Consider the following 27,334-nt stretch of genomic DNA (forward strand, 5'->3'; position numbering starts at 1 on the left):
TGAAAGGCAGCATGTGTCAGCAGCTGAGGAGTTTTCTCAGCCTGTTTCCTGCTGCAGAATCTTATGGGTGTCCAACAGCCTCTTCTCATCTTGTTCAATCTTCTCTTCCTGTTCAATCCCAGCTACAAGGGGTATCCTTGAATCTCTCTGTATTAAACTAAAGGCTATCTCCACAAATACCTTCGAGATAAGCCCTTCCTTTCCTGAGGCAACTGTTAAAATAGTGAAAAGCCCTGTTTGTGAGAGGCCTTTTTCTTTTTTGTGGTACTGGGAATGGAACTGAGGAGCACTCTTCCACTGAGATACACCCCCAGCCCTTTCATTTTTTATTTTGAGACGAGTCTTACCAAGTTGCAGAGGCTGGCCTTGAACTTGCAACCCTTTTGCCTCAGCCTCCTGCATAGCTGGGATTACAGGTATGCGCCACCAGGCCTAGCTCTTAGAGTCTTTTATAACTAGACGGTACCCTAAGACACCACCTTTGGTTTTCCTGAGATCTTGCCAAAAGGTTTTACAGTCATCCTCAGGGTTTGATCTTTGGACCACTGTTTTCTTGGCAGTGCCCTTGAACTGATCTTTGCTAGGAACCCATGTCTTAATTTTACCATCAATTCCCATCCAGAAAGGCTGAGAATTTTCAAAAACTTTCAATTCTGGCTCTTCTTGTGTTTGACAGTCCTCCGCTCACTTTGCTTCTCCTGGCTACTTCACTCCTGTAAGCAGGAAGCAGCCTGGGGTGTTTGTGATGTTTTGCTGGGATTCTACTTAGCTAGTTCCCAATGCATTTTCTGCTTCCCACATAACTATGAATGAGTGTTGTTAAACTTTCTACCACTACATAACAAAGACCCCCTTTCTTCCATTTCTTTCCTTAAACTCCTTTGAGGCAACCCCCGCAAAGACCCAATATTAGCCAGGCGTGGTGGTGCATGCCTGTAATGCCAGCGGCTCAAGAGGCTGAGGCAGGAGGACTGCAAATTCAAAGCCAGTCTCAGCAATTTAGCAAGGCCCTAAGCAACATAGCAAAACCCTGTCTCAAAATATAAAAAGATCCAAATCTTTTTCTAAGACATTTTAAGGTATTCTGATCCTCAAGAATACTCTCCTCAAAGTCTACTGCCCCATTCCAAAGTTTAAATTTGTGGTATAAAGCACCCTACTCTTGGTATCAAAATTTGTAGTTTTTTATTTCTGTGTAACAAATATCTCCCAAATATAGCAGCGTAAAACAACCCTTATCTCACAGCTCATGTGGATGAGAAATCCACTGGGTTAGCTGGAGGCCTCTAGCTCAGGGTGCCTCACCAGGCTGCAGTCATCAAGGCTCAGCTGACAAGGACCCAATGCCAGGCTCACTCACTGGGCTGCTGGCCGGCCACAGGTCTTCACTGGCTGTTGGCCCTGCCCATCAGCTCCTTGCCATGTGGATCTTTCCAAAGGGCTACTCATGGCATGGCAGTTTGCTCCTCCCAGTATAAAAGCTCTAAGAGAGAACAAGAAGGGTGAGTACTCAAGGTCAAAGCTACAGTCTCTTGGTAAACCAATCTTGGAAGTGACATCTCATCACTTCTACCATATTCTATTCATTCAAAGTGAACCACTAGGCCTAGTCTATACTCCAGGAGAAGGAATTAATTACATAAGGATCTGAGCAAGAAAAGGTTGGGAGTCACTGGAGAATATCTTAGATGTTATCTATCACAGACCAGCTGGAAGCATCATAGTCTAGTGGTTTAGAGAACTGACTCTGGAACACAACTGCTGGGTTTGAACCTTGATTCCCCATTTGAACATGAAATAAGACAATTGCTGGGAAAGCACCTGACCCAGAGCCTCATGCAAAGGAGACATCTGATAATTTCTGTTCTCTTCTCCCTTCCAATCTTAACTGTCTTTAACTGTCTTGAAATTTTCTCTGATAGAAGATGCTAGCCACAAACAAAGAGCAACATGAAAAAAAATGCTTTTGATTTCAACAAATCCTGGAAACTTATTTTTAATGGAAGAAAATAAGATAAAAATAAACAACTACAAATAATGAAATAAAGCAGAGGCAACATGCTCCCCCAAACATGTACCTTCCCCCCACAATGTTTGCCACCTACTGTACTGTTTAGTGAGACTTTCAATCTAATCTGAACTCAAAATCATCATGATGCTTTATTTTAAAAAAATATTTATTTTCTAGTTTTTCGGTGAACACAACATCTTTATTTTATTTTTATGTGGTGCTGAGGATCGAACCCAGTGCCCTGCACATGCCAGGAGAGCACGTTACCACTTAAGCCACACTCCCAGCCCCCATCATGATGCTTTTTACAGAATAAATCATTTTAAACAGAATAAATCATTAACAATATTTTTACTTAGATGTCAGTTTTCCTGAGGAATAGCATTTAACAAAATGCTGCTAGGAAGTATCCATGCCTGTTTTACAGACGATACAAGGACACAAAGACCACGTGACCTATGCATAATCACCCAGCAGATGAAGGACTGAGCTGGGGACAGAGCTATAACCAGCATATGGTGTAGTAGACAATGAAGCCATAATTAGTTATTTCTGATTTTCAGGAATATAGGAATCTTGCTAAAACTTTTAGAGACTAAAGGGTCGATCTTATCCTTAGAGGAAATAATATGACAGTTATTTACTTTAAAGAACTAAGGCTAGGTCTAGATTTCATTAATCCTTAATTAATGGTTTAGACTCACAAAATCACATAAAACACTACAGAAGTTAATAAACAAGAAAGTATAAAACCTACAGGTTTCAGACCGTGGACTCACCCATTTCCAGGTGGAGCCTCTGCTACTCACAGTGATGCCACCCACAGTCTCAACCTTCAGCCAGGGCTTGTGGGCTGCTTCTTCCATGCTGGCCTTGTAAGACAGCTAATGTGTTTCCCCTCATTAACACAAGTGCAAGATGCTGAGAAAATATTCTTGAAGAGGAGCAGCATACTCACATTCAGAGAAGGCTGTCACTTCTAAAAGGGAATGCAATGCTTTTTAACTAGTCAAGTTTTAAAAGCAATCCATATTTCCAGAACCAAGAAGGAAAAAAAGAGAGTTAGTAAAAAGGAAGACTACAATTCTTAAAATGTGCTTTTTTTCTGTTGGAAAAAGGGCCTAAGGAAACGTATCCTGAGAGTGGTACAACCCCCACCTTCCCTCCTTGTCAATATGTGAGATTGAACCACATTGATTTTTAGCCCTCCAAATGGATAATGTAAAAACTACAAAAATTAGTATGTCTACTTTGTTCCAAATTTATCCTTTATAAGTTTTACAACAAAATTCCATATTCTGATTTGAAACATGACAAAATGTTCAAGGTTAAACGCCATATTAAAATAAATCATAAAGGCAGCTTTCTTATTGAACTGGAAGTCTACCACCTTTTAGCATTAATATGTAAGACATTCATCTTCTAACTAAAAACTTTATCCTCACTGCCAAACTTTGACCCAAAGTCTTTTTACCTTATACTTGAACAACTACAATAGTAACTGATCTCTGTATTCGAGTCTCTCTCCCAACTATCCTTTCCACAGAACCAAATTACAAAGCAGTGTTTAAAGAAGGTTGACAAACTTTCACGAACCCTTATCCTCTATGGAACAGTGACCGACTGAGTAGGATTCAAGATCCTCCAAGTTATCCAACAAGCCGTCTTTTTCATTCCTCTCTCTTCACATGACAAGGGTCTCTTCATTATTCTGTCTTCCCTTCTTTTCACTCAACAGGTGTCCAGTCAGTGCCATTATGTTTCAGGCACCTTTTTAGGCACAGAACATCTACCAGTGCTTTCATGAGGGAAGAAAAGCCATAACAAATATATAGCATTGTAAGATGGTGGTGGTTGCTATGGAGAAAAGTAAAAATGGGTGAAAGGAGATGAACCAAGAGGTGTGAATTATCTTTATATAGATAATTCCTTTAAACATAACACCTGAGTACAGATCTCATGTAAACAAAACAGAAGTCATGCAGCGCTCTGGGGGAAGAGCAGTGGAACGGGTAAGAAAGAGCTACAGCCCTGAGAAAAGGGTTCAAATAATGACCAGAAGGTTGGTATGGTACCAGTGGAGTGGACAGAGAAGGAGCAGGGAAGGAAATGAGGTGGAAGACTCAGTGGGGCAACAGTGGGAGAGCAAACCGGGTAGGGCCACAGGGGCTAATGCAGCATCAGGCTGGGTGTGCTGCGTGAGAACTGAAGCCACTGGGGTGTTTCGGGCAGAGGAGCAGTGTAAGGTGACTTTAAAGGATCACTTTGGCTGCTGTGTTGAAAAGAAACTTTAGGAAGAGGAATGGGGAAAAAAGAACAGAAGCAGTGAGGCTAGTATTAAAATTAATAACACAGACAAGAGACAGCGGTGACTTGGGACAGGATGACTGCCGTGGGACTTTCGAGAAGTGGCCGGTTTCACGCTACTCTCCACACCTGCATCTGCTCTGCAGTGCCGGCTGGCCTCCACTTAGTCCTGCCAGACCTGTGCTCCAGCCTCTCTGCCTCAGACACCTTCCCCAGACGACCCTGTCTTCTGCACACGCCTGTTTTTCTGAACTTCTGTGGACAGCTGCCCACACCACTTACTGATTGGCAATGAGTCTTTGCTACAATGTATAGTTATTGATCTATTGATCCTCTGTCCTTTTACTCCACTGTCCTTGAGAAAGAATAATTTATAGCTGTTGGCAGTCTCATGTTGATGTATAAAGAAATATTCAATAAATGTTTGCTGATAAACAACATAAATCACTTAGAAATCACTATCCCTCAAAAAAAATCATCATTACTCATTTCCTCCTTAAACTGCTGAAGTCAGAGAGATGCCAGACAAGGCTGTCCCAAGGGAATCGTTGCCCATCACCCAGGCATGCATCATCTGGACCTACAATTCTCAGCTGTTGTTAGTTGCCACCTACAAGCCACCGCTATTTCTCTAGATCAATGGTTTTCAAAGTGTGCTACCTGGACCAGCAGCAGCAACTGGGAACTTAACAGAACTGTCAACTCCTGGGCCTGCCCAGACCTAACGAATCCAGCATTTCACACAGTGCTTTGTGTGAAATCTGCATTCTAATGCACTACTAACTCTGAAACTACTGCACTATCTTTAAGATAGCTTAAGATAGTTCCCAGTTTTTCCAAGAGAATTCCAGAACAACTCCATCCTGGTTCCCATCTTCATTCACCTCAAGCATCATCAGAAGTCAAGCTTTTGAGATGGCTCACCCATGCGGGTCAGCATGTCTGTTCTGATGCCATCACCTGCCCTTCCCTGTCCTCCCAAACCCTGGAAGTCACAGGCTCGCCTCAGCAAACTCCCTCTGTAGACTTGCCCTCTCAATGATGCTTCCTGCCTTTTTCCCTCTAAAGGAAACTTGACAATTCGGTTGCTTCTGCAGTAAAAGCAGAAGCCAGCATCACCTGAACCAAAACTTTGGCCTCCAAGGTCTTCTTTTTAATGTCTTCAGCACCGAGTGTATTTCCTCACCACTTCACCTCAGCCACCCACCTAGCATCACAACCTAACACTGTCACACCTCCAAAACTTTCAAGAATTTCAAGCATTCTATTACCACATCAAGAGTTTGCCTGCGCTAGTTTTCCTACTCAGCAATTCTTCAACCTCCTTCCTGAAGCTCCCAGTCACCAAACTGATTTCAGCATTGTTTTATCTCCCCGGCCCCTGGAGCTCCTTCTTAATTCCAAGCCAGGTTAGATTTGATGACTCAGAACCACAGCTGGTCCTGTCCAAAAGTCTTAATCCCCTAGTCCCTTTTTGCCTTAGTCTAACTTATCTGGAAAAACCTCTGGTTATCTCTCTTGCATCTAAACAACACAAGATTGTGGGATTAAAAACACACAACAGACCTGCTACCATTCACAAGAATATGAGTGTGGTTTTTCTAACCACAAAGCTCAAGCCTACTCTACCACTAGTAAATTCACTCCTCACTGTTCGCACCCTTCCTCTTTCCTCAAATCTGCAATGCTTCTCCACTCCCTACACTTCTGCTTTCAACTATATACCCCTTACATGTCACAGCGAAAGCAGATATGATGAAAGGACACCCTCATCTACCCGAAGCCAATGTCACCATGCTACCTGACTCTAAACCCATACACTCTCTCCCTTTCTTCTTAAAAAGAAAAAGTGCATCTCATCTTAAGGCCAATCCCTCTTCTCTAAGTTGGATATAACAAATTTGCACCCATAATTAGCCTCTTTCTTCCCAGCACTCTTTATTTCTTCCTCTCTACTTGGTTCTTGCCTTACACCTATCTTTCAAAAGTCCATCCTTGAGCCTACAATTCCCCTCTAGTTAGTGCCCCAGTTCAGGTCTCTGCTCCACAATATTCACTGTCTCAACGTCCTCACCTACCAAATAACAGCTCAATCCATTCCGAGGCTAATTTCCATCACCCCAAATGAAATGGCTCTTACCAAGTTTACCAATGACTAACATAAAACCAAGGCCAATGGCCTATTACTTGTTTTAAATTATCCAAACCCAGCAGCACTTTCTTCTCCAGAGCAAAACTGCCTAGTTTTCTTCCTACCCCACCCAATTCTTCTCAGTAACCTTCAGACCTCTACTGAAATGACTCAGGGCTTTGATCTCAGCATATTCTCTAGTTACATTTAATTCTCAAGCTTTAAATATCACTAATGAACCTCAACCCACAACTCATATCTCTCTTCTGAGTACCAGATTCATATCAAATGACCACTCCATTTAGATAGAAGTCAAACTTATCAAATCCAAGCCACACAAATTGCTTTTTGTGTCTGTTATCTCTTCTGTTGTAATGAAATGGCCCCTCCATCCATATTTCTCAAATCAAAAGCTGAATAACTCAGATTCCTCTTTCATTTTAACACTCACCCAAGCCATCTTGTTTTGTCCTAGCAAAAGCTGCCCTCCAGACTCTTTAGATGACAGCAACAGCCTCCTGACCTCACTTATTGCTCTGCCTACATAAGTCACCTCTCCCTTGTAAGCTCCCAATACCTTCCTGGTTTAACCAGAACAAAATTCAGATCTCCACCACGGGGAATGACCTGGCTTTGCCCACCTCTCCAGCCTTATCATCCTACCATTCTTTTGTTCTCCACACTTGAACCACAACATCCTTCTTTCTGTCCAGACTCATTCCTACCCATGGACACTGCGTTTGCTACTACTTCTGCCTGTACTGCATTCCACATTGTGACAAGATGTGTCTCTTACCATTTAGTCTTCTTTTCTAAACCATTCAGAGGCATATTACCTTGTCTTCTCTACAGCCTTTACCAGTTCTTGGAGCTATTTTGTTCACGTTTACCATTCGTATAAAACAAACAAACTCACTCTATGGGAAAGGACTCTGTCTTGTTCACTACTCTTTCACCACTCCTCAGGAGACGATCAGTACATAGGAGTCTCAATAAATATGCACTAACTGCATCAGTCTCATATTATTAATAACTTGTTTAGACCCATACAGTTTTCTCAGCTTTTAAATTATATATTAAACCAATTTGATTCAAAGTATAAATATAAATTCTGCAACAATAAAGGAAGCCTCTTGCTATCTCTCTAATATACAAATCTGATCATACTTGACCTTGTTTAAAATCTATCAATGGTCCCTAAGTGGAATAAAAAAAAATTTTACATCTTTTAGACAATCTAAAATAATCTAACCTATGCCTCTGTCTCTGTATGTCTGTCTGTCTCTGTCTCTCTCTCTCTCACTCTCACTCTCTCTCTGGTCATGCAGGGACAGAACCCAGGGCTTCGCACATGCTAGGCAAATGCTCTACCACTGAACTACATCTTCAGCCCTTTCTAATTTTACTTTCTTTTGAGCCAGGATCTTACTGAATTGCCCAGGCTGGACTCATACTTGGGATCCTCCTGTCTCGTCCTCCTGAGTAGCGAGGATTACAGACATGCTTGGCACTTCTATAATTTTTTTTACCACCCCTATTCCACTCATCCCATGCATATAAGCCACATGGAGTTACATTATATATGGCTCTATATGTATATGTGTATATACTGTTTCACCAATCTATTCCTTTTTAGAAAAATCAGTGCCCCTCCCTTTCTACCCCTCAATCCATCTTGCCTGTCTACCTCTACTGTACAGACCTCTTAGAACTTTTAGATGCTGCTAGCTTTTCTGACCTGCATCTGCTTTGCCTCCTGTTAAAATGGGAGCTCTCACCCTACTCCTAAAGCCCAGCCCATTTTCTCAAAGCAGAAGCAATTAGCCCTTCTCTCATATATACTTTGTTTACTAAAAATGATTTATTCAATTAACTTTCAAATATGATCAAGTCTCATTCATTCATTCTGCAGTGCTGGGGAGTGAATCCAGGGCCTTACATATGCTAAGCACACTTCCTATCACTGACCTACACCCCCATCCCATCTCTTTTATTCAAAATAAAACAAAGCTTCTTCATGCCACATCTAGGTATCCTCTATATTCACCAGAGTCAAAATTTTCCAACAATTATCTATACTAACTATTTTTATCTCCATTTCCTTGCCTCTCCCATGAACTACTCAACTGACTCCATGCAGGCTTCTGTCCTCATTATTCCACCAAAATAACCCTTGCTAACATCACAGTGACTGCCACATTACTAAACCCATGGACACTTTCAGTTCTCTTTTTGCCACATTCTCTTACCTTGACTTCCTAGTGACCTGGTTTTTCTCCTAAAGAACAAGTTTTCTAGAATCTTATTCCCTGCTTCCTTTGTGGGTTCATACTTCTCTCACAGGCATTAACTTCTCTTCTTGCTCCATATTGCCTCCCTAGGCCATTCTCATTCTCCATGGCTTCAATATCCACTGCATGCAAGTTTTCTCAAATTTCCATAGTTTAAGTCTTTACCTTTACTTGTTATTTCCAGAACCAGGTAGGCAGCTATCTAAAGAATATCTCCTCTTTAACATCTCACAGTTACCCCAAAAATGCCAAATCCAAAATCAAATCCATGATTCTCTTCATTTTCCCTCCTCTTCCAAATCAAGACAACCGCCTCTCACTTCACCTCATGAAGAGGTCTCATTCAGTTCTGCTTTGCGGCTACCTTATCACCACCATTCCCTGTCACTGAGATGTTACACAACAATCACCTAATTTCTCTCTGTATTTTTATTCTCCCCTAATCTGTGTAGACAGCTTTAAAAAACAAAAAACAAAAATAAAAACAAAACCCTCAATCTAATTATAACCTCTAACTCACCCTACTCCTAATCCTACTTAAAATCCTTTAATGGCTTTTCACTGCCAAGTTCCCACTTATAGTTTCTGGCCTTAAGTGTTATCTGAACCGAAGGATTTCTACGATTTGTGATAACCTGATTTACTACTGTTTAGTTCTCTGATCATGGAAAACAATTAGAATAGCAAAATAGTAACAAAAAGTGAGCACTAAAAGAGTAACCTGACTGGAATCTGAATTAAAAGGTGCTATTGTTGTTATTACCTTATATTTGCTTAGCACAAAATGGCTTCAAAAGATCTTTTATACTCATCTAAATCAGCAGTTAATCTCATTTTAAAGATTAGAAAGTGAAGATAATAGCTAACAAATGTTCAAAAAGGTTATACACTGATAAGTGGCACAACTGAGAACAAAAACTGCCTCTGGCTCATAGTCCACGATTTCCAAGTTTTACGATAAAGCCATTGGTTGTTACTTTACTCTAAAATGGCTGATACCATATTCTAAGGATTATTCCACAAATGTTCTCAAGAACTACTGCATCCTTTTCACCACCTGAAAAATAAAAGTATATTCAATCTAGTAACATGTGTCAGGTAACTAGTGGTGATTCAAACAGAATTCCGGTTTCCTTCTTTTCATTTCCCCACTCTATCCCTGTATCGTATCATGCTCTATGGCAGCAGTGAAAGACTGGAAACTCCCGAACAAGTAAGAGAAAAGGTTATGTATGGTGTAATAAGCTTCAGAGCCAGACGAACCAGAGTTCAAATACTAACGCTGCCAGTGCTAAATTACATGACTTTAGCAAGTTACTCAAGTTTCTGCTTTCTCATCTATAAAATGAAGATAACAGCTAACTCACGAGAGGGGAGGTGAAGACTATGTGGGTGTATGTCTAACTCATTCAGACAGTTTAAAATAAAAATGAATAAATAAAATAAATTTTTTTAATATATCAATGACATCAGCTTCTCCCAAAAGAAGAGAGTGTGAAAGAAGTAAAAGCCATAGTTTTTAGAAAGACGGGACTGGGTTTCCAGGGCTGCCATTTATTAATTGTCACATGCTCGTCCCATCTCCTTCCTCACTTGCCCAACACAATAATGACACAACTTGGCGATGGTGTGAGGATAAAATAAGATAACATATAAAAACACTTTCTTAATAGAATAGCTTCATACAAAAATCATTATTATCTGCATACACACATTACCACCATGTCACAAATTCTTTAAGGACACCAGATGTCATTAATCATCTTTGTATTTGCAACAGCTGGTTCTACTCATTATAGGCATTCATTAAATACTAGCTGAACTGATTTATTTAGAAAATGGAATTGATCTATGACAAAACAATAGTTTGTAATGTGATCCAGAAGTTCATCCATATAGGATATGAGTAAGAGAAAGCCTGGTGCCAGCCTAGCTAAGATCAGTTCACATCCTGCCTCCTGAGAACTTAAGTGGAATGAGATTTTGTTTACTGGATATAAATTATATAATCATCAAACAAGTAAGCTCCCTCACTACAGGAATCATGTCTATGTGTCTGTCTGTCTCTTTCTCTCCCTGTTTTGGATGATGAAGAGACAAGGAAAATAGATGACATAATGAATGCTCAATAACAATGCAACCCCTCCAAAAAATTATGAAGTTTAGAACAAGCCATGAGTTATTCTCCATCAAAAGGCGACCTTAATGAGGAATACTTAAAACATAAGGGGGGGAAACACTTCACATAAAACTAGTTAGTGTTTATCAAAGTTATCCCTATGAGAATGCATAGATATCCTCAATGAGATAGATCCATCATTTGCAAACCGTCTGTAAATGTCAAAAGCAAAAGATTGACTTGCACTAGGTAAGTGAAAAGCATCCACTGTGTGCCACACACTATGTTAAACATATTTTGTAGGTTATCTCAAATCTTCAAAATGATCTCATAACGTAGGTTATTAATTTCCCTATATAACAAATGAAGAAAGTGAGGTTCAGAGAGGTCAAGAAACTTGTTGCAGCTACACAACTGGAAACAGCAAGCTTTAGTGAAGTTTAAATGCCCATACTCTTCACAATACACTATGCTGCCCATTGATACTACCAAATTCACCAAAAAGGAGGACCAACTCAACAGGAAAGATCTGGCAGAGAGAGGCATAGACAAAGTCAGAGACAGCATAAGTCAAAGACAGCATCCTTTCTCAGTCTTCCAGACACACAGGAGGAGGCTAATGTGTCACATCTAACTACACAACGACTCTCCCTGGGGTAAGCTGTAACTTTTACTCTTCAGAGCCACAGGTTCCACAAAAGCTCACACACTAAGAATATGGACAACTGAACAGCTGAGTGACTTTCCTAGAATGCTCAGAAACAGTACCTTTGACTCACTGCTAGTACCAAACCAAGCAGACAATGGTGGTGGTGCTGCTTCATGGCTTATATTCACCAGAACCTACGCATCCTCACACACTGGGCATGGTATACATACTTATAGCTATATAAAACTCACTTCTCAAGATTTCAGGAATAGAAGGGGTTCAGTTTAATCCTGTTACCATGTGAATGTGGAAAACAAAGCCCAGAATAGTTAAATGACTGCCCAAAGTTACATGGCTTGGTCCCAGCTCAACCTAGATTGGTCCTGTCTAGATCTGGACCAGAGAGAGATCTTCTATTTCTAATCCTGTAAGTTGTCTCTGAACTGCTCCTCAGAGACTCTGACCAAATGCTTGACCACCTACATTTCCTCTCTGAATCTCAGAGTTAAGCAGCTATTGCTCTTCTGGACATCTTTGTGGGATTCAACAAATGTTTGGGGCGCTGGGCTAGAGGATGCAGATAATAAGGAGACAGAGCTTCTTCTCTCCTGTACACGATGCTACCCAAATTTTCAGGTGTAGCACACATAGAAAAATGGTAATATTTTTATGGTATACAGTGGCAAATGAGAATGTGCACAGTCAATGTGACAGGGAGAATCCCAAGCCCCACCTGATTGGCTGCTCTGAGGTTGTGGGGAATAGTTGTCTTGGCATATATGCATCTTAATCCTATATGCAGCAAACTGGTTGGGAAGCTCTGTTCTGGGGCTAATAAGAGGATTGAGACAAATATATAAATAAGAGGCACACAAAGGAAATAACTAAGGAGACTGCCACTGTCTGCTTTCATCAAACATAAGTGAGTGGAAATGAGATTAATTCAAATTACTTCCTTTTATAATTCCTCTTCCAAACAATCAAAAGACAGAATAACCTATCCTTATGGATTGAACAGTGCTGTTCAATCCCAACCACCAGGCAGGTGAAAACTACTCAACACACACTGGTGTGTCAGAACAGTTCTTTGAGTTCTCATAAATAGAGCACTACAAAAATAAATCAATAGAGGGGAGGAATTTACATTCCAAGGTCATGTGAAGGAAGAAGCAGGAAAAGAAGCACCTCCTGACGCACGCATACAGATACACAGACACACAAATACACGCTGCACCCCTCCCCGCCCCGTGGTCATGCTCTGTCCCCACAAACCTGGTTAAAAGTTTGCTTTCTGATATTTATAAATTTAGCCTGTCTGAGCCAAGTAGGTTCCTGCAATTCCAGACATCTGGGCTGAAGGGCAAAGGGCAAAATGAAACTTTCAAAAGTTGGCTAGTAGCCAAGGGCATCCCATCTCGCAGGCTCCCTTAGCAACGCACAACAGCTGTCTACTCAAGAGAGTAGCACAGCCATCTTTGCAAGGGACTATAGATGTTCTTGTTTTTGCAACTAAAAATGAGGAGGGGTCAGGGTAGTTCTGTTTTCATTTCCCTGACATTCTCCTAAAAGCTACCACCGTTCATAATTTACAAATCTCTCCAATCCCGGTATTTTTCCTCTATCCCAAATCACAATGACACAGTTAACAGTAAATCAAAATAATGCAAGGTACATATTAAATTCCTGGCAAATATAAAATGCTTTGTAATGTTTGCTTATTAATTAATATTCTAGATCCTTTAGACTTGATTTCTAACCATGGGCAAGTGACTCTGTGACTTAATTACTTTCCTCGAACAATTTTATTAATAACAGTGACCCATTTCATAAGACTATTGTGAAGGACATTAAAATTATTACATAAAAACTTAACAAAAACTTATTCCTAATTAAGGATCATGCCACCTATTGGTTCTCAATATCTGAAGACATGGCTTGATTATCAAGGTCAGTGCCCCCCAAACATAATCCAAGTCAATCCTGATCCACCAGGAAGACTGCCGTTGCTGAAGCCATCGGCTCCTTTCACCTGCCCACCTGCCTTCTCTAAACCTACACCAAGCCCAGGGGATGGCACTGCTCTGGGAGCTCAGCCCTCTCACCTAAGTCTAACGAGATAAACAACATTTAAAAGCAAAACAAAACACCAATGTCAAAAGCACTGCTAGATTTTAAAAACCTGACACCTGTGTGAAGAAGGGGATATGGCAGTCTGTGCCCTGTGGGGAAGGCCATCTGTGCAGGAGCAAAACCTCAAGCTTTCCACTCCTTATATGTGCAAGTGCAAGTGCAAGCCCTCGCCCACAGCACTGTACTCACCCAGAGGTACATCATGTCAGACCAGGCTGCTCAAACTCAGCGGTCCGTTGATCCTGGACTGCAAAAAGGCACTTCAGTGAACGGTGGGAAAGGAGGTGCCAGAATGGGGGGCAAGGAATTGGGGTGGGGAGAACCCCCCCCAAAATTACTTGAGTTAAAAAATCTAAAAATCAACCGTCTCCTCCCCCCTCCTCCCTCCTCTCCAGCTGACTGTTCTGTTGTTCTCTCTCCTCCCTCTCGCCCTCCCTTTCCTCCCTCCCTGTCTCTCTCCCTCTTCTCTCTCTCTCTCTCTCTCTCTCTCTCTCTCTCTCCTCCCAGCCCCTAGCGTCTGAACTTGAGTGTACACCACACTCTGTGTTTGCCTTTGGGAATCTCTCTGTCATTCTACTTCTAGAAATACAATCACCACTCACAAAGATTATTGCAAAAGACAGAAATGGGTGGGGTTGGTAATAAACCACCAGCACCAGTTTCTAGTGGTAGACATAAAATTAGTCTAACATGAGTTCTTTAAACGTGAATGAAGCAATCAAAAAACTCGGTCTTCCAAGATCTAGGCATCTTCCCCTCTGACCAGATTCTTCCTGATCCCCCAAAAGAAGCCAGGCATGCACCACAGAACATGCTCAGAGCCACATTCCCTTCCTGCAATGTCGCCCTACCACTATTATTCTTTATATCACTTCACCTGTAAAAATTCTTTATTTTTTATTATTTTTTAAATTTTTTTGTAGTTGTAGATAGACAGAATGCCTTTATTTTATCTACCTTTACATGGTACTAAGGGTCGAAACCAGTGCCTCACACACACTAGGCAAGCAAGCACTCTGCCACTCAGCCCCAACCCCAGCCCCATTGCCTGTAAAAATTCTTAATCTTATAGGATTTTACAGCACAACCTTCCTTCTGAAGGGACAAATGACAAGTGTTTTAGCATCAAGTGAATCTCAAGCCCCTAGTATGTTACAGATATTTTACTAGGCATGAAGAAGGGGAAGGGTATAGGCCCAGGTTTGAACTCTGGATCTATAGTTATTATCATTGTGGCCTGGGGAAAGTTTTTAATCTTTTCAGGCTTTTGTTTCCTCCCCTCAAAAAAAAAGAATTTAAAAAACTATGTTTGGAGTTGTAATTAAATTAAATGAAATGATATAACTATGTAAGCTCTCTGCCATGATCTTGGTGACCATGTTGCCCAATTTTAGTTCCAACATTTCTTAAGTACTTCCTATATGCCAGGCAAAGCTTCTGTCCATTACATACAATGATGAACAAGTATTATCCAATCAGTGGGTTTTATTCAGAAAATAACTAAATTCTCCTCCATATGCCAATGCTCATGCTCTTTTCTTACCTCTCTGACCCATTTCCCCACATTCCAACTCAAAAGCCCACCCTAGCTGTAAGTGGCTCTCCTTCCTCTGTGGGCCTGGGGTTTGTAATGTAACATTCACTTCTGCCATTTGCTACTAAATGTACTCCTGTGCCAATCTTATCTCCTTTTCACCCTTCAGGGTGGAAACTTACAAAGGAGATTTCCTTCATCTATTTTTGGCCAGGGAGTCTTTTATGTAATACCCAGCATATGTTAGATACACAAAACATTCTCAAATGTTATTGTTTAGAGGTATATTCTACTCCTTTAACTCATTAAAGGAAAAACAAAACAAAATCAAAACCAAACCAAAGTAAGAGGCCTACTGCCTTTCAGTTGCCCTAGCGCTGTAGTTCCCCCTGAGACACGTTGAGATAGCTCCCTCCAGCTTAGGAAATCTCCAAGTAAGGTCTGCAGCACGCCAGGCAGGCCCCATGCATAGGTTCATATTCATATTTATTCATTCTCTCCCCGCCACACACACACACCCGGCCTAGTTACCTGCTGACCTGAAGTCTCCTGTACTTTTAAGGTAGAAGTCAGGTCACTTTTTCTTTTCTTTCATATTAAATATGTGTGTCCTCAGGAGGTTCACAATGCCTTCCTCTTCTCCCACCTTCAACTCTCAGCTCATTTAAACTTGGAGGGCAGGGATTCTCAGCCTCACCCAACCTTTTATTTTTCTTTATACAGAACCTCCCCCACCCCACTTCTTCTAAGGCAGCATCACCTCATTTCTAGTACAAAAGAGGAGTAGGAACTTCCAAGCTTTAAAACAGATGTCCTTGTTTGTTTTCCCCTTTTTCTTGCAGCACTGGGGACTGAGCCTAGGCAGGACCTTGCACATGCTAGGCAAACGCCTCTAAGATATGTCCCCAATAGCCTTTTCTAAAAAACTGAATGTGAAGAAAACTAATCTTGACTTTGTATGAACTGTTACTTAAGACTCTTTTTATATGTCCATAATCAATTTGCATATGCAATTTTCCTGTCTCACAGCAACCCCCAAATCTGAAGCCATAACTATAGTAACATCACACCAAGAAGCTTCAGTCTTTTCAAATTTTTTTTTTTGAGAGAGAGAGAGAGAGAGAGAGATTTTTTTAATATTTATTTTTTAGTTTTTGGTGGACACAATATCTTTATTTTATTTTTATGTGGTGCCGAGGATCAAACCCAGCGCCCCGCACGTGCCAGGCGAGCGCGCTACCGCTTGAGCCACATCCCCAGCCCAGTCTTTTCAACTTTTCTTTGAAGAGTTTTTATTTTAATACTTGTTCATCCTTAACTACCACAATAAAACAAACACCATCAAATCACAAATATTCATGCTGTCATTTTATGGTGTTATCTTTTAATCAATTTGGGATAGGATAAAGATAAAAACATCTGCAGCAAAGAAAAAGAAAAATACAGAAATCCTCAAAATAAAGTCATAAAAGTTTAAATATGTCACAAAAACTCTGAAAACTACCTCAAAAATTCCCATGGGTAGAACCATTTATAAACTCCTTTGAAGCCCAAAGAAGAGTTTACAAATTTCTAATGCTATTTTCCTGATTATAGATTTTTAAATTAGGTAGATAGTCTTGGTCAGAAATGAAACTCTTTTGTGTGTTTCCTTCACAAACTTGTACTCAAAACACAACCACACAGACGAGCTACTGGTCTTGTTCTTGCATGCTCCTGCATGCCCACATTTTCCTATCTTAAAAAAAAAAAAAAAAAAAAAGAAGAAGAAGAAGAAACACAGAAAGACACAAAAAAAAGGGAGGAAAAAATTCTCTTCGATCATCAAAATAAGGAAGCTTGTACTTTATAACTATGTAGGACTCACTTTAACAGGGGAAAATAAGGGTCTAAGGATCGTACACGATGAAGCCACTCTGGGAAAGATCTCAAGCCTTCAGAGATTGAGATGCACACACACTGCATTCCACTAGGAGGACATTTTATCAGACTGCACTCTGAAGCTATCAGCCTCCAGATTAGCTCAGAGGTGAAGATGTGTCAATTTGAGCACTGGAGAAGGAATTCTTCTAGGCAGAGCCCACAGAGGAAGTCTCTGGCATGCTGGACTCATGCTGGAGAAAGAAAAATCAGATAATCTGGTATAGCAAAACAGGGGCTGCCAATAATTCTAGTCTTATAATGCATTCGAATCCCTGCTTCTGAAAGTCCTGTGTTTTACAACTTGACAAGTCTGGTGGGCAGAGAGGGTTTGGAGCCACGTTTCAGATTCTGTCTCAAAATCTAATAATTCAAGAGACCACTTGTTTTTAAAAGTTTCTCTGGCTGTGTGCATGTGGGGAGCCAGCATGATTCTTGAAAAATATACCTGAGAAATCAGGCACTGAAATTTTTCAAACAAAATCTGATAGGACTCTCTATATAATTTATAGTCCTTTCACTTTGAGGATAGGGAGAGATAACAGAGCCTCACCAAGCTGTGGACTAGAGAAGTGGGACATGTGAAGTCCACTGAATTTGACTTTTAAAAAAAAAAAAAAAAAAACAGTTGAAAGAATAAGTTTCTTATACCTCATTTCCTCTCTGTTTTAAATAGCAGGGATTCCCACAGGGCAGTTCTCTAATAGAACTCTGCTACTCAAAGTATGCCTCATGGGCCAGCATCAACTAGAAGCTTCTCAGATATGAAGAATCTTGGGCCCCACTCTAGACTTACAGAATCAAAATCAATATTATACCTGAAGCCCGAGGAGCATCTGCGCATACCCCAAAGCCTGAGAAGCTCATCTAGGTAGGCATAGGGAGGGTAGGGATAGTTATGGTTTTGCCATTTTCCAGTTAGACCCAAGGCACTCTGGAAGATGAGCCGGGGAGTCTTCCATGCCTGCTTGCTGATTTTAGTGCCAACATAGTCATCCCCATCCAGCGTCTATCGACTGGGAGCATGCTATGTGCCACAGCTGTGCAGGCATAGTCTCACTGCGCCTTCACAATAACTCAAATAATAGGTATCATGGCTTCACAGTTGGGAAATAAAGGTGCCAAAACCTAAATACAAGTTTTCAAGATTCCAAGATCATGTCTACAATATACCATACTTATTCACTGATAAAATCTGATCAAGACAGGCAAAAATCACTAGAAATTTTACCCTAGTCAAATCCTGCACTCCATTATCAATGATTATACCTACAATGCCAGGGAGAGGTTCGGGACTTGGTATGCACACATTGTATGTGGGACTGGCCGTCATACTGCTGCACTAGTGCTGTTGTCAACAGAATGGTCCTGAAAATTCTTGTGAACTGTGATTACCTTCCTGGATGTCTAAAGCAAGCTCTGCTCATTCACATGTTGGGAATGGTGCATCTTGAAGCTGGCCTCTGGAAAGGGCAAAGAGGCAATTTCTTAGAATTCTTATTCCAATTTTAGGGAACTCAGGGCTGCCATCCCTAAAATAGGAAACCACGTTATCTTAAGAGCCCTGTTTCCCTGTAATATGTCTCCATTACACTCTTAAAGAATCTCTCCCACTTCTGACTGACTTGCTGTGGTATCCCCTCCACACAGTTTGGGACCCCATGGAGTTTTTCTAACCCCACCACTTTTCTTCATCTACCCAGTACAGTTCTCTCTTCCACTCCTTCCTTTGCTCCACTTTGATTCCACAGTCCATAATCATAACCCCTGCCTTGCAAAGACCCTCCATCATTCGTCCTCTCATCATTGCCACAAGGCAAAACTCCAAACGTGGTTAAATGCAAGTTTCTGCCCTCTCTGCATTCATGTCCCAACAGCTTAACTCTACTGAAGGAAAATCACAACCAAGCTGATGGACTTCACTGCATGTTCATAATCATAAAACCTCAATGGGCACTTGACAGTGCCAAGCAATCCCACCGAAGCTATCCTAGGAAACTTTCCTACTCTTGAAAGTGACTATTTCTTGCCTTTTCTTCCTGTCTCATTCTCTCCCCACCTCCAACTCTTGGCTGATCTCTATCCAAATATGTCATTTAAAAAGAGAAGCATCCATACAGCATCTTCTCACTATCAATTCAACAGTGCTACTTAGATATGCATGCACCTCCTCCTACTCACAGTGAGCACAATGAAGGAGGCGTTTCCCCCACTACTGCCCATCTGCAGGCCATCCTCTAGTGCCCAAGTGAAGACCTGGCTGCTGGTCAGTCACCCATTTTCTCCTCCATCATCGCTCTCACCCCTTTTCACTCATCATGATCACGTCCAAAAATTCACTCATGTCCCATCTTCAGAAAACCTACTCTCTGCTCTCACACACTGATGGGGAAAGCATAAATTGGCCCTACTACCTTGGAGGTCAGGCTGGTTGTACCCATTAATTTTTGCAATGTGCACAGCCTGTGGCACAGCTATTCTACCTCCAAGCGGCCTTCCTTAGACAATCCCCACCAGTGTAGAGGAAGTTCACTACGACCACCTGTAGAAGTAAAGCACAATGTTTAAAACACAGGTGTCTACTAGCAGGTAAGTGACCAAACAAACCATGATTTTAAAATCATGGGGACCCCATGGAATTTTTCTAACCCCGCCACTGTCCCTTTACCTCATTCCATTATCTACCATTACTCTGCTCATCACTTCACAGTAAAGCTTCCAAAAAGTTTTATAGACCTCTTTTCTCCTTCATCTATTATATCTTCTTCAATCTGCTCAAAATAAATTTTCCAAGCCTCCACCCCTTTAAATCAACTTATCAAGATTTACTACTTCCACATTACTTAATCCAATGGACATTTTGCTGTCCTCAACTTATCTGGTTTCTTATCAGAAGTCAAAAAAATTGGCCATCTTCTTAAAACATTCTCTTCTTCTTCTAGCTCCTAAGGTACTTATTACCACAATCTGGTTTTTGGTTTTATTTTATCACTGGTTATTTTTTCTGGCTTATCCCTCGACAAATCTTTAAAAAGAAAATATTCCTAAGCACTCCATCGTGGGTCATTCTCTTCCTTCTGAGTTGCTTCACCCATTTCCATTACTTTGATTCATGCTAATATTTCCAAGTTATGCTCCCTGTCTAAACCTCTTGCATGCTCCAATACAACTACATGACTGTCACCCAGGCATGTCAAACATACAGGCTCGAAGCTGGGTCCGAATTCCCTACCACCTTTACCTTGAAATCTAGCATTCCCCTGGCACTGCCTACCTCAGGATTATGAAAGGCAAAGGATTCTTGCCCTATCCCTCACCCCTTGTGTCCAACCTACAGCAAGGCCTGTGTATGATTTCTCTGGATCTCCACTGCCAACACTTCAACCCAAGCTACCATCATCTCTTTCTAGAACATCACAGTAGTTTTCTCATTTCCATCATTGCTTCCCTTCAAAACACCCATCCCACAGGAGCCAATGAAACATTTTTTTCTGTTTTTTGTTTTATTTGTTTCTTTGTAGTCCTGGAGACTGAATCCAGGGGTGCACTACCAAAAAGCTAATTGCCCAGCCCTTTTTATTTTTTATTCTGAGACAGGATCCCACTAAATTGTAGGGCCTGGACTGGAACTTTCGAAACTCCTGCCTCCAAGTAGCTGGGATTAGAGGTGTGTGTCACCAAGGCCTGGCCTAAGAGAACGTCTTAAAACAAAAATCAGATCATATAATTCCCTAACTTCTACAGTATCACATGACATAATCTTTTTTTTTATATCCAAACTCCTTACGATGGCTCTTAAGGTCCTAGGTGACTCAGAGGTACCCATTCCCTCCAGTCATATTTCATACTGTTAAATTCTTTCAACCATTGCTCTAAATACACTCATCTCCTGAGCTATAGTGGGTCCATCCTTCTCCCCCAAGACCCATTTAGCCCCGTAATTCCCTCTTTTGAAATCCCCCCTCCTACCCTTTCATTCTTTGCAAAGCTGGCTTCTTCTTATCTTGTGGGTCGTGGCTTAAATATTACTTCCTCTAATAAAGCACTCCAAACCATCTAGTTAGAAGTCCTTCTCCTTGTCTACCCCTTTTTTTCAATTACTGTTCCCTGTTTATGTTCTTCCTAACAGTTACCAACATTTCTAATCATGTACACATTTGTTTCGTTATGTATTTCTCCAAAAGAATATAGTGTTTTGTATGTCAGATATAACTGAGACCTTCTACTATGGAACATTTTATCCCCTGACTTTTTGTTACGGAAGGTCAAAGTTATTTGTAGGCATTTCTGGCACTCAGGCAACTGTCTAACCAAGTTCTATAAATAAAGTTGGAGTGCTACTAATTTTGCCCTAGTTACCAAAAGAATTTACAACTTTGCCATAGCTACAAACCATAAATACATGATGGCATAATGGCTTTAGAATGTTATGGTTTGAAATAATCATAATGTTAATACAAAAAAAAGTTCCAACTTAATCATTTACTTTTAAGCTAATTGGATCATCAACATGTCGCCTCTCCTCCAATGCTACCCATTTATTCTTCTTTGCACAATAAAATAATCCCGATTCGAGCTCCAGTCTAATCAAGCTTGATGTAGACAAGTTAATTAAATAGAGTCTAGTCATGTGCGGCTCTCTGAATTTAACTTAATTAAAATTAAAATTTCAGTTCTTCATTCACACTAGCCAGAATATCAAGTGCTCAAGGGCCATATGAGGCTAACAACTACATAACAGACAGGGCAAACATAAAACATTTCCATCATCACAGAATGTTCTATCGAATGGGAGTTATTCTAGACCATGGTAATAATCAGAAAACAAAAAGAAGACCCTCTAAGCATCCGAGATATTGACACAGGCATGTGCCTTCATCAGAAGGAAAGCCCAACAGAACTTCTTTCTGAATTTATTTTTATTTTAGGGATATTTCTGTTCTGGCTTTCTGGCTAACTGCCCACCAAAAATTCAAAAGGCAAATTAAGAACAGAAACTAGAAAACAGTAGCGCGTAAGTACCAGAGGAAAGAAGAATACTATATTAGAGGCAGTCACATCAGGAACAAAGGAGACCCAGAGGAAAACATTTAAAAAGCAGGTATTTCCCAAAAAAAGAGACGATAAATTGAGCGATTTAGTAAGGCCAGCTAGCAAGCTCCTGAAATACTACTGTTTGACACTTCTGAACAATAACTGATGCTGACAACTATGTTAAAAAAAAGTACACTGTTAAGAAAAAATAAATTATATAACATGTTTTAAAAGGACTTATTTCCAAAATGACTAAATCTTAAACACCTTAGTCCTTAAAAAAAGGAAGATACTCAACCACCAAAAACAGCTCATTCCTAATATCCTCTAAATTCAAGTCAAGACTTCAGTTTAACTAATATGAACAAGACAAGATCATTCTGTTTCACAAATTATGGTTCAACTACACTAAAGAGCTTTTGGGAGCAGGAAGGAGATGAGAAAGCTCTTAAAATACAGTTAAGAAATAGTCTAATATATATTATTAAGAGGAAAAAAAGGTTAAGAACTATGAATAGCACAGCATCAATGGTTTAAAAAAGAAAAATAAAAGGGAAGAATTATATAAAAGAAGGCTACAACACCCAATGCCTCTGGGGGGAAGGAAGAGGAGTGACGATTCACCATATGACCATTATGTACCTTTTGAAAATTTTACTCTTATAAACGAATTATTTTTAAAATAATTATTATTCTAAAAAGTAAATAACCTCGAATTTTAAAAAAGCAAGTTCTCTATTCTCTCAAAATGTATAACCTAATGCTTATCCAGGTTTCAACAATTTTTTTCCTTACCTAAGAACAGATACTTAAATATTTCATGTTTATATTTATTCTAACATCTCATATTTAAACTCCCAATAAACAAACTTCAAAAAACTCGAACTTAAAATGGAAACTGCAATGATCCTTATTATTTTTTTTTATTTTTTTTTAGTTGTAGATGGACACAATATCTTTATTTTATTTATTTTTATGTGGTGCTGAGGATCGAACCCAATGCCTCACATGTGCGAAGCAAGTACTCTGCCACTGAGCTATAACTCCAGCCCCAATCCTTATTATTTCATATTACTTAACTTAAAACACCTTTGCATAAAGATGTATAAATTTAAGGAGAAAAAAAATTACCTTCCTGGATAATATGGCAAAGACTAGTTGAAAGTCTCACAGGGAAGCTACCAAATGGTAGCTTCTATATCATGTGGGAGGAAGATCAGGCCACTCTGATAATTCCTGGTGGTTTCCTTTCTTGCCTTCTTCCTTAGTAATAAAATCAGTTGTCACTCTAGCTCATTAGCACATACTCCTCAAAAAAGAGCTCTGTCCCCTAACCTCCATTACAGCAAGGTGTAACCATAAGACCAAGTTCTGGCCAATGAGATATAAGCACAAATTCATCTAGAACTTCCTGGAAGTTTTCTTAAACAGGAGAGGGGGACACCACCTTTTTCCTCCCTTCAAACTGCTTCACAGAAATGGGGAAATGATGACTGAAGCTCTAGAACCATCTAGGCAACATCCTACAGGCAAAGAAGCAAACAGCAAGAAGGATCTCAGATCCTCCATCACCACGATGCACACCATCAACACCCTGAACTACCCACTTCCAAACTTTTTTTGTGTATGTGGAAAAAAAAAAAAAAAAAAACCCTTTCTTTCTCCCTTCTCTTCCTCTCTCTACCCCCCACTCAGTTACTTCTCTTTTGGGGTGGAAGTATTTCTGTTATATCCAGTGGAACTTAATTCTAAATAGTGATTTCAATAATAAATCATCTAATCTACAAATTAAAATTCAATTTCATTTGAAACAACAGAAACTCTATGTACATCAATAGTGTGCAAATTTAATGACTAAGAGATTGTCAGCAAGTCCTGAAACGTCAACATTATGGTTTTGGATCTTAAATGTCCCCCAAAGGCCCACATGCCAAAGGCCTGGTGGCCAGCCTGTGGCATTATCGAGAGGTGGGGCCCAGTGGAAAGAAGTTAGCTTACTGGTAGCATGCCCCTGAAGGGGATATTGGGACTACAGCCCCTCCCCTTCTCTCTCTCCTCTCGCTCTCGCTCAATGAGCAGCTTTCCTGCACCACATATTCCTTGCCATGATGTTTTATCTCACCACAAGTCAAGTAAGCAGGAACTAAAACCTCTGAACTACGATCTTCCTTTTAAGTTGATCATCTTAGTTGTTTTGTCTCAGTGACAGAAAGCCAACATAGTCAAAAAGGAAGTTTAAGCCAAGAAGTCAATGAGCCTATCACCCTCACCTACTGCCCCTAACCATTCTGCACCAAAATGACTGAAATAAAATATTAACATAATCATCCCTGAATTCTAGTAATGCAAAAAGATCAAATATATAGTGTCATTTTCTCCATCTGAAAAATGGGAGTACCATTGCCTACATTACAGGAATGTTGTCATATCCATCAGAATGTGTTAAACCATTGTGTACTTACACTATGATTACCATTACACTATTAACAGCCAATTGTTAAATAATCACCAAACAAAAAATATTACATAGAAGCAAACAAATAGGCAGATGCTTGAGTTTGGGGCCCAATGAGTTCTATGAACTTGTTAAGCCTATTTCATTCTTTCTCATCTCTTCAGAAAATATTGTATTGTGAACTTCAGTTCCCTTCTTTAAAGCACTGGGTCTGAAAAGAAGGGAGTTGAGTGGTTAAAAGGAGAAAATAAGAACAAAAGTAGTAAAAGGCTTAAAGCAATCAGGGACACAATGCATCTGAAAAATATAATTCTGATTTAGCATTTTACAAGTTGTCAACAGGTAGTCTAGCAATTCTTTCTTTCTTTTTTTCTTTTTTCTTTTTTTAGTTGTAGTTGCCATACCTTTATTTTATTTATTTTTATGTGGTGCTGAGGATCGAACCCAGGGCCTCGCACATGCTAGGCGAATGCTCTACCACTGAGCCACAACCCCAGTCCCAGCAATTCTTAAAATGATGTTAATTATTGTTTTCTAGACTCAAAAGAATCTATTCATTCAAAAAGAAAACTACTAAATATAAATATAGAGTTTCTATTAGTATGCAACAATGTATCATTTAAAAGTAGGGTATCCTCTTTGAGAAATAAGGGTACATGTGAGCTGCTTTGAGGCAGAAAGGCCTTATTTATTTAACCTGTGCATTAAAGCAGGCATTGTACATATAGTTTTTTAAATATATATTTATATATTTTAATGTATATTTACATATTTTTTTAGTTGTAGGTGGACACAATACCTTTATTTTATTTATGTATTTTTTTTATGTGGTGTCGAAGAACCCAGTACTTCACACGTGCCAGGTAAGCACTCTACCACTGAGCCACAACCCCAGCCCATATAGTGATAAAATTAACAATGTTGTGGAATTATGCTCTTAAAATGGTTTAATTTCTTTAAATTTTGTACTTAAAAATAATTTAGCTTCTCCAAAATTTTTTTTAAAGTTTGGGAAAAAGAAAATTGATTCATTTCTTGAAACCATTAACTTATTTCTGAGACCTGCTGCTGGTGACTACTTTAATCCTGACACACACTGTACATGAGTCATACCAGTGCTACACTGTTCAATCGTTATATTTTGAGAGAGAGAATTTTTTTTTAATATTTATTTTTTAGTTATCGGCAGACACAACATCTTTGTTTGTATGTGGTGCTGAGGATCGAACCCAGGCCGCACGCATGCCAGGCGAGCATGCTACTGCTTGAGCCACATCCCCAGCCCCCAATCGTTATATTTTGAAAAGTGTTTCATGGTTAAATAATCTTAAGAAACACGTTTTAAGCAATTTTACTATTTGCCCAATTTCAGAATTTCATAGCCTTCCAAGAGAATACTAAAATTAATAGATGCTTTTTGCAAATTTTACAAATACTCATTGGAAGAAAATAGACTATTCAGGGGTGCCAGTGATTAGCTGACAGGCAGATAGAAGCCAAGAATTTGCTGCACAATTTAAAGGGCTACAGTCAGGATAGCAGGAATGTGAGGCACAGACTCAGACAGCTGAAGGTTTTGCTGCTGCTGACCTAGCTGTTTGTTCTGAACAGTCGCATCTAGGCAGCTTCACTGTGAGCTTCCTGGAAAACAGAACTGCCCTGCCTGCCTGCCTAGACGAACGCTACCCTCTGATGCCAGTTTAGGAGTCTGAATGCATGAAAAGGTGGTTCGGAGTCTTCTGAACTAGGAGGAGAAACTGAAATAACCTTATTCTCTGAGAAGGTAACCTATCTAATCCATACTGGAATGCGCTACACCACTCTACCCTGGATCTGACCAATGGTTTCAACAGCCACATGTTTCTAAAAATTAATACATCTCCAACTTATTTTCAGGTTGTGACTATACTTTTAATAACATAAATGAATTCAGTGGGGCTTACTTTAATTATTTCTGAAACACAGTTTATTTTTAGTAAATATTATAGTCCCCAACATGGAAAGCTACAACTATGCCAGAAATTTTCTGAGGTGATAAAATCCTATTTATAGACCTATCAGTTGAGCCTTGCTTAGGTTGTAACATAGTTTCCACTTTAGGCCTGATATGACCTCCCTTGACTTCTCTGGTCTCTAATGTTCCTTTCATCCTGAAGTTTCCCATATTTATCTTTATCTCCATAGGTACTTAGAATTAAAACTACTAAGGGGCTGGGGAGAAAAGAATCTCCCTTTCCTAAACCACCACCTACAAGAAAGTTTTAAGAACTTATAAAGGAAAAAAGTACTCATTTGGTGGGTCTGGGGGAGGAAACCCGTAATATTCGGCAACCATCTAGAATAAGGCTGTGAGTAAACAATGTACAGGGCAAATGAGAATGACAAGAGAGTCTCTGGGTGTCTTAAACTGTGTATGATTTGGGTTAAAGTTTCCCAAGTTTCCAAAACCCAATAAGAATAAATGCCAATGTGTTTTAATACAGAGAATACTATATGCTCTAATCAAGGAGAAGAAGCTAATCAAGGAAACCAAAAGATCAATTTAAGAAATTAAATTTTTCCTAAAAACTATAATCTCAGGGATTGAGTTGTCGCTAACATTATTTTTTACATTAGTGTTGGCATTAAACATTCTCCACTTAAAATGCTAATTAGTGGGATCTTCCTCCCCTCTCAATCTCAAGTGATGATTCCATCAATAATTCTAAAAGGCATGAGCACCTGGCTCTAATCCAGTGAGCCATTTTACTGTG

General features: G+C 39.9%; 1 protein-coding gene across 29 annotated transcripts in view; it reads right to left on the reverse strand.

Moving 5' to 3' along the window:
• The window catches only part of Rbfox2 (RNA binding fox-1 homolog 2), a 267,658-nt gene that overhangs the window by 126,333 nt on the left and 113,991 nt on the right, over nucleotides 1-27,334 (reverse strand). Inside the window, exon 1 of one of the 29 annotated variants that reach the window (XM_058574183.1) lies at nucleotides 13,828-14,044. The exons of the other annotated variants lie outside the window; for them this stretch is intronic. Within the exon in view, the coding sequence (XP_058430166.1) occupies nucleotides 13,828-13,842 (15 nt within the window). The 5' untranslated portion in view covers nucleotides 13,843-14,044. Of the gene's footprint in view, nucleotides 1-13,827; nucleotides 14,045-27,334 lie in introns of those variants that run through there. 29 annotated transcript variants of the gene reach the window in all.

The sequence above is a fragment of the Marmota monax genome, unplaced genomic scaffold, assembly GCF_021218885.2.
Source record: "Marmota monax isolate L192 unplaced genomic scaffold, Marmota_monax_Labrador192_F-V1.1 WCK01_AAM20220418_F8-fsc00051, whole genome shotgun sequence".
Taxonomy (NCBI): domain Eukaryota; kingdom Metazoa; phylum Chordata; class Mammalia; order Rodentia; family Sciuridae; genus Marmota; species Marmota monax.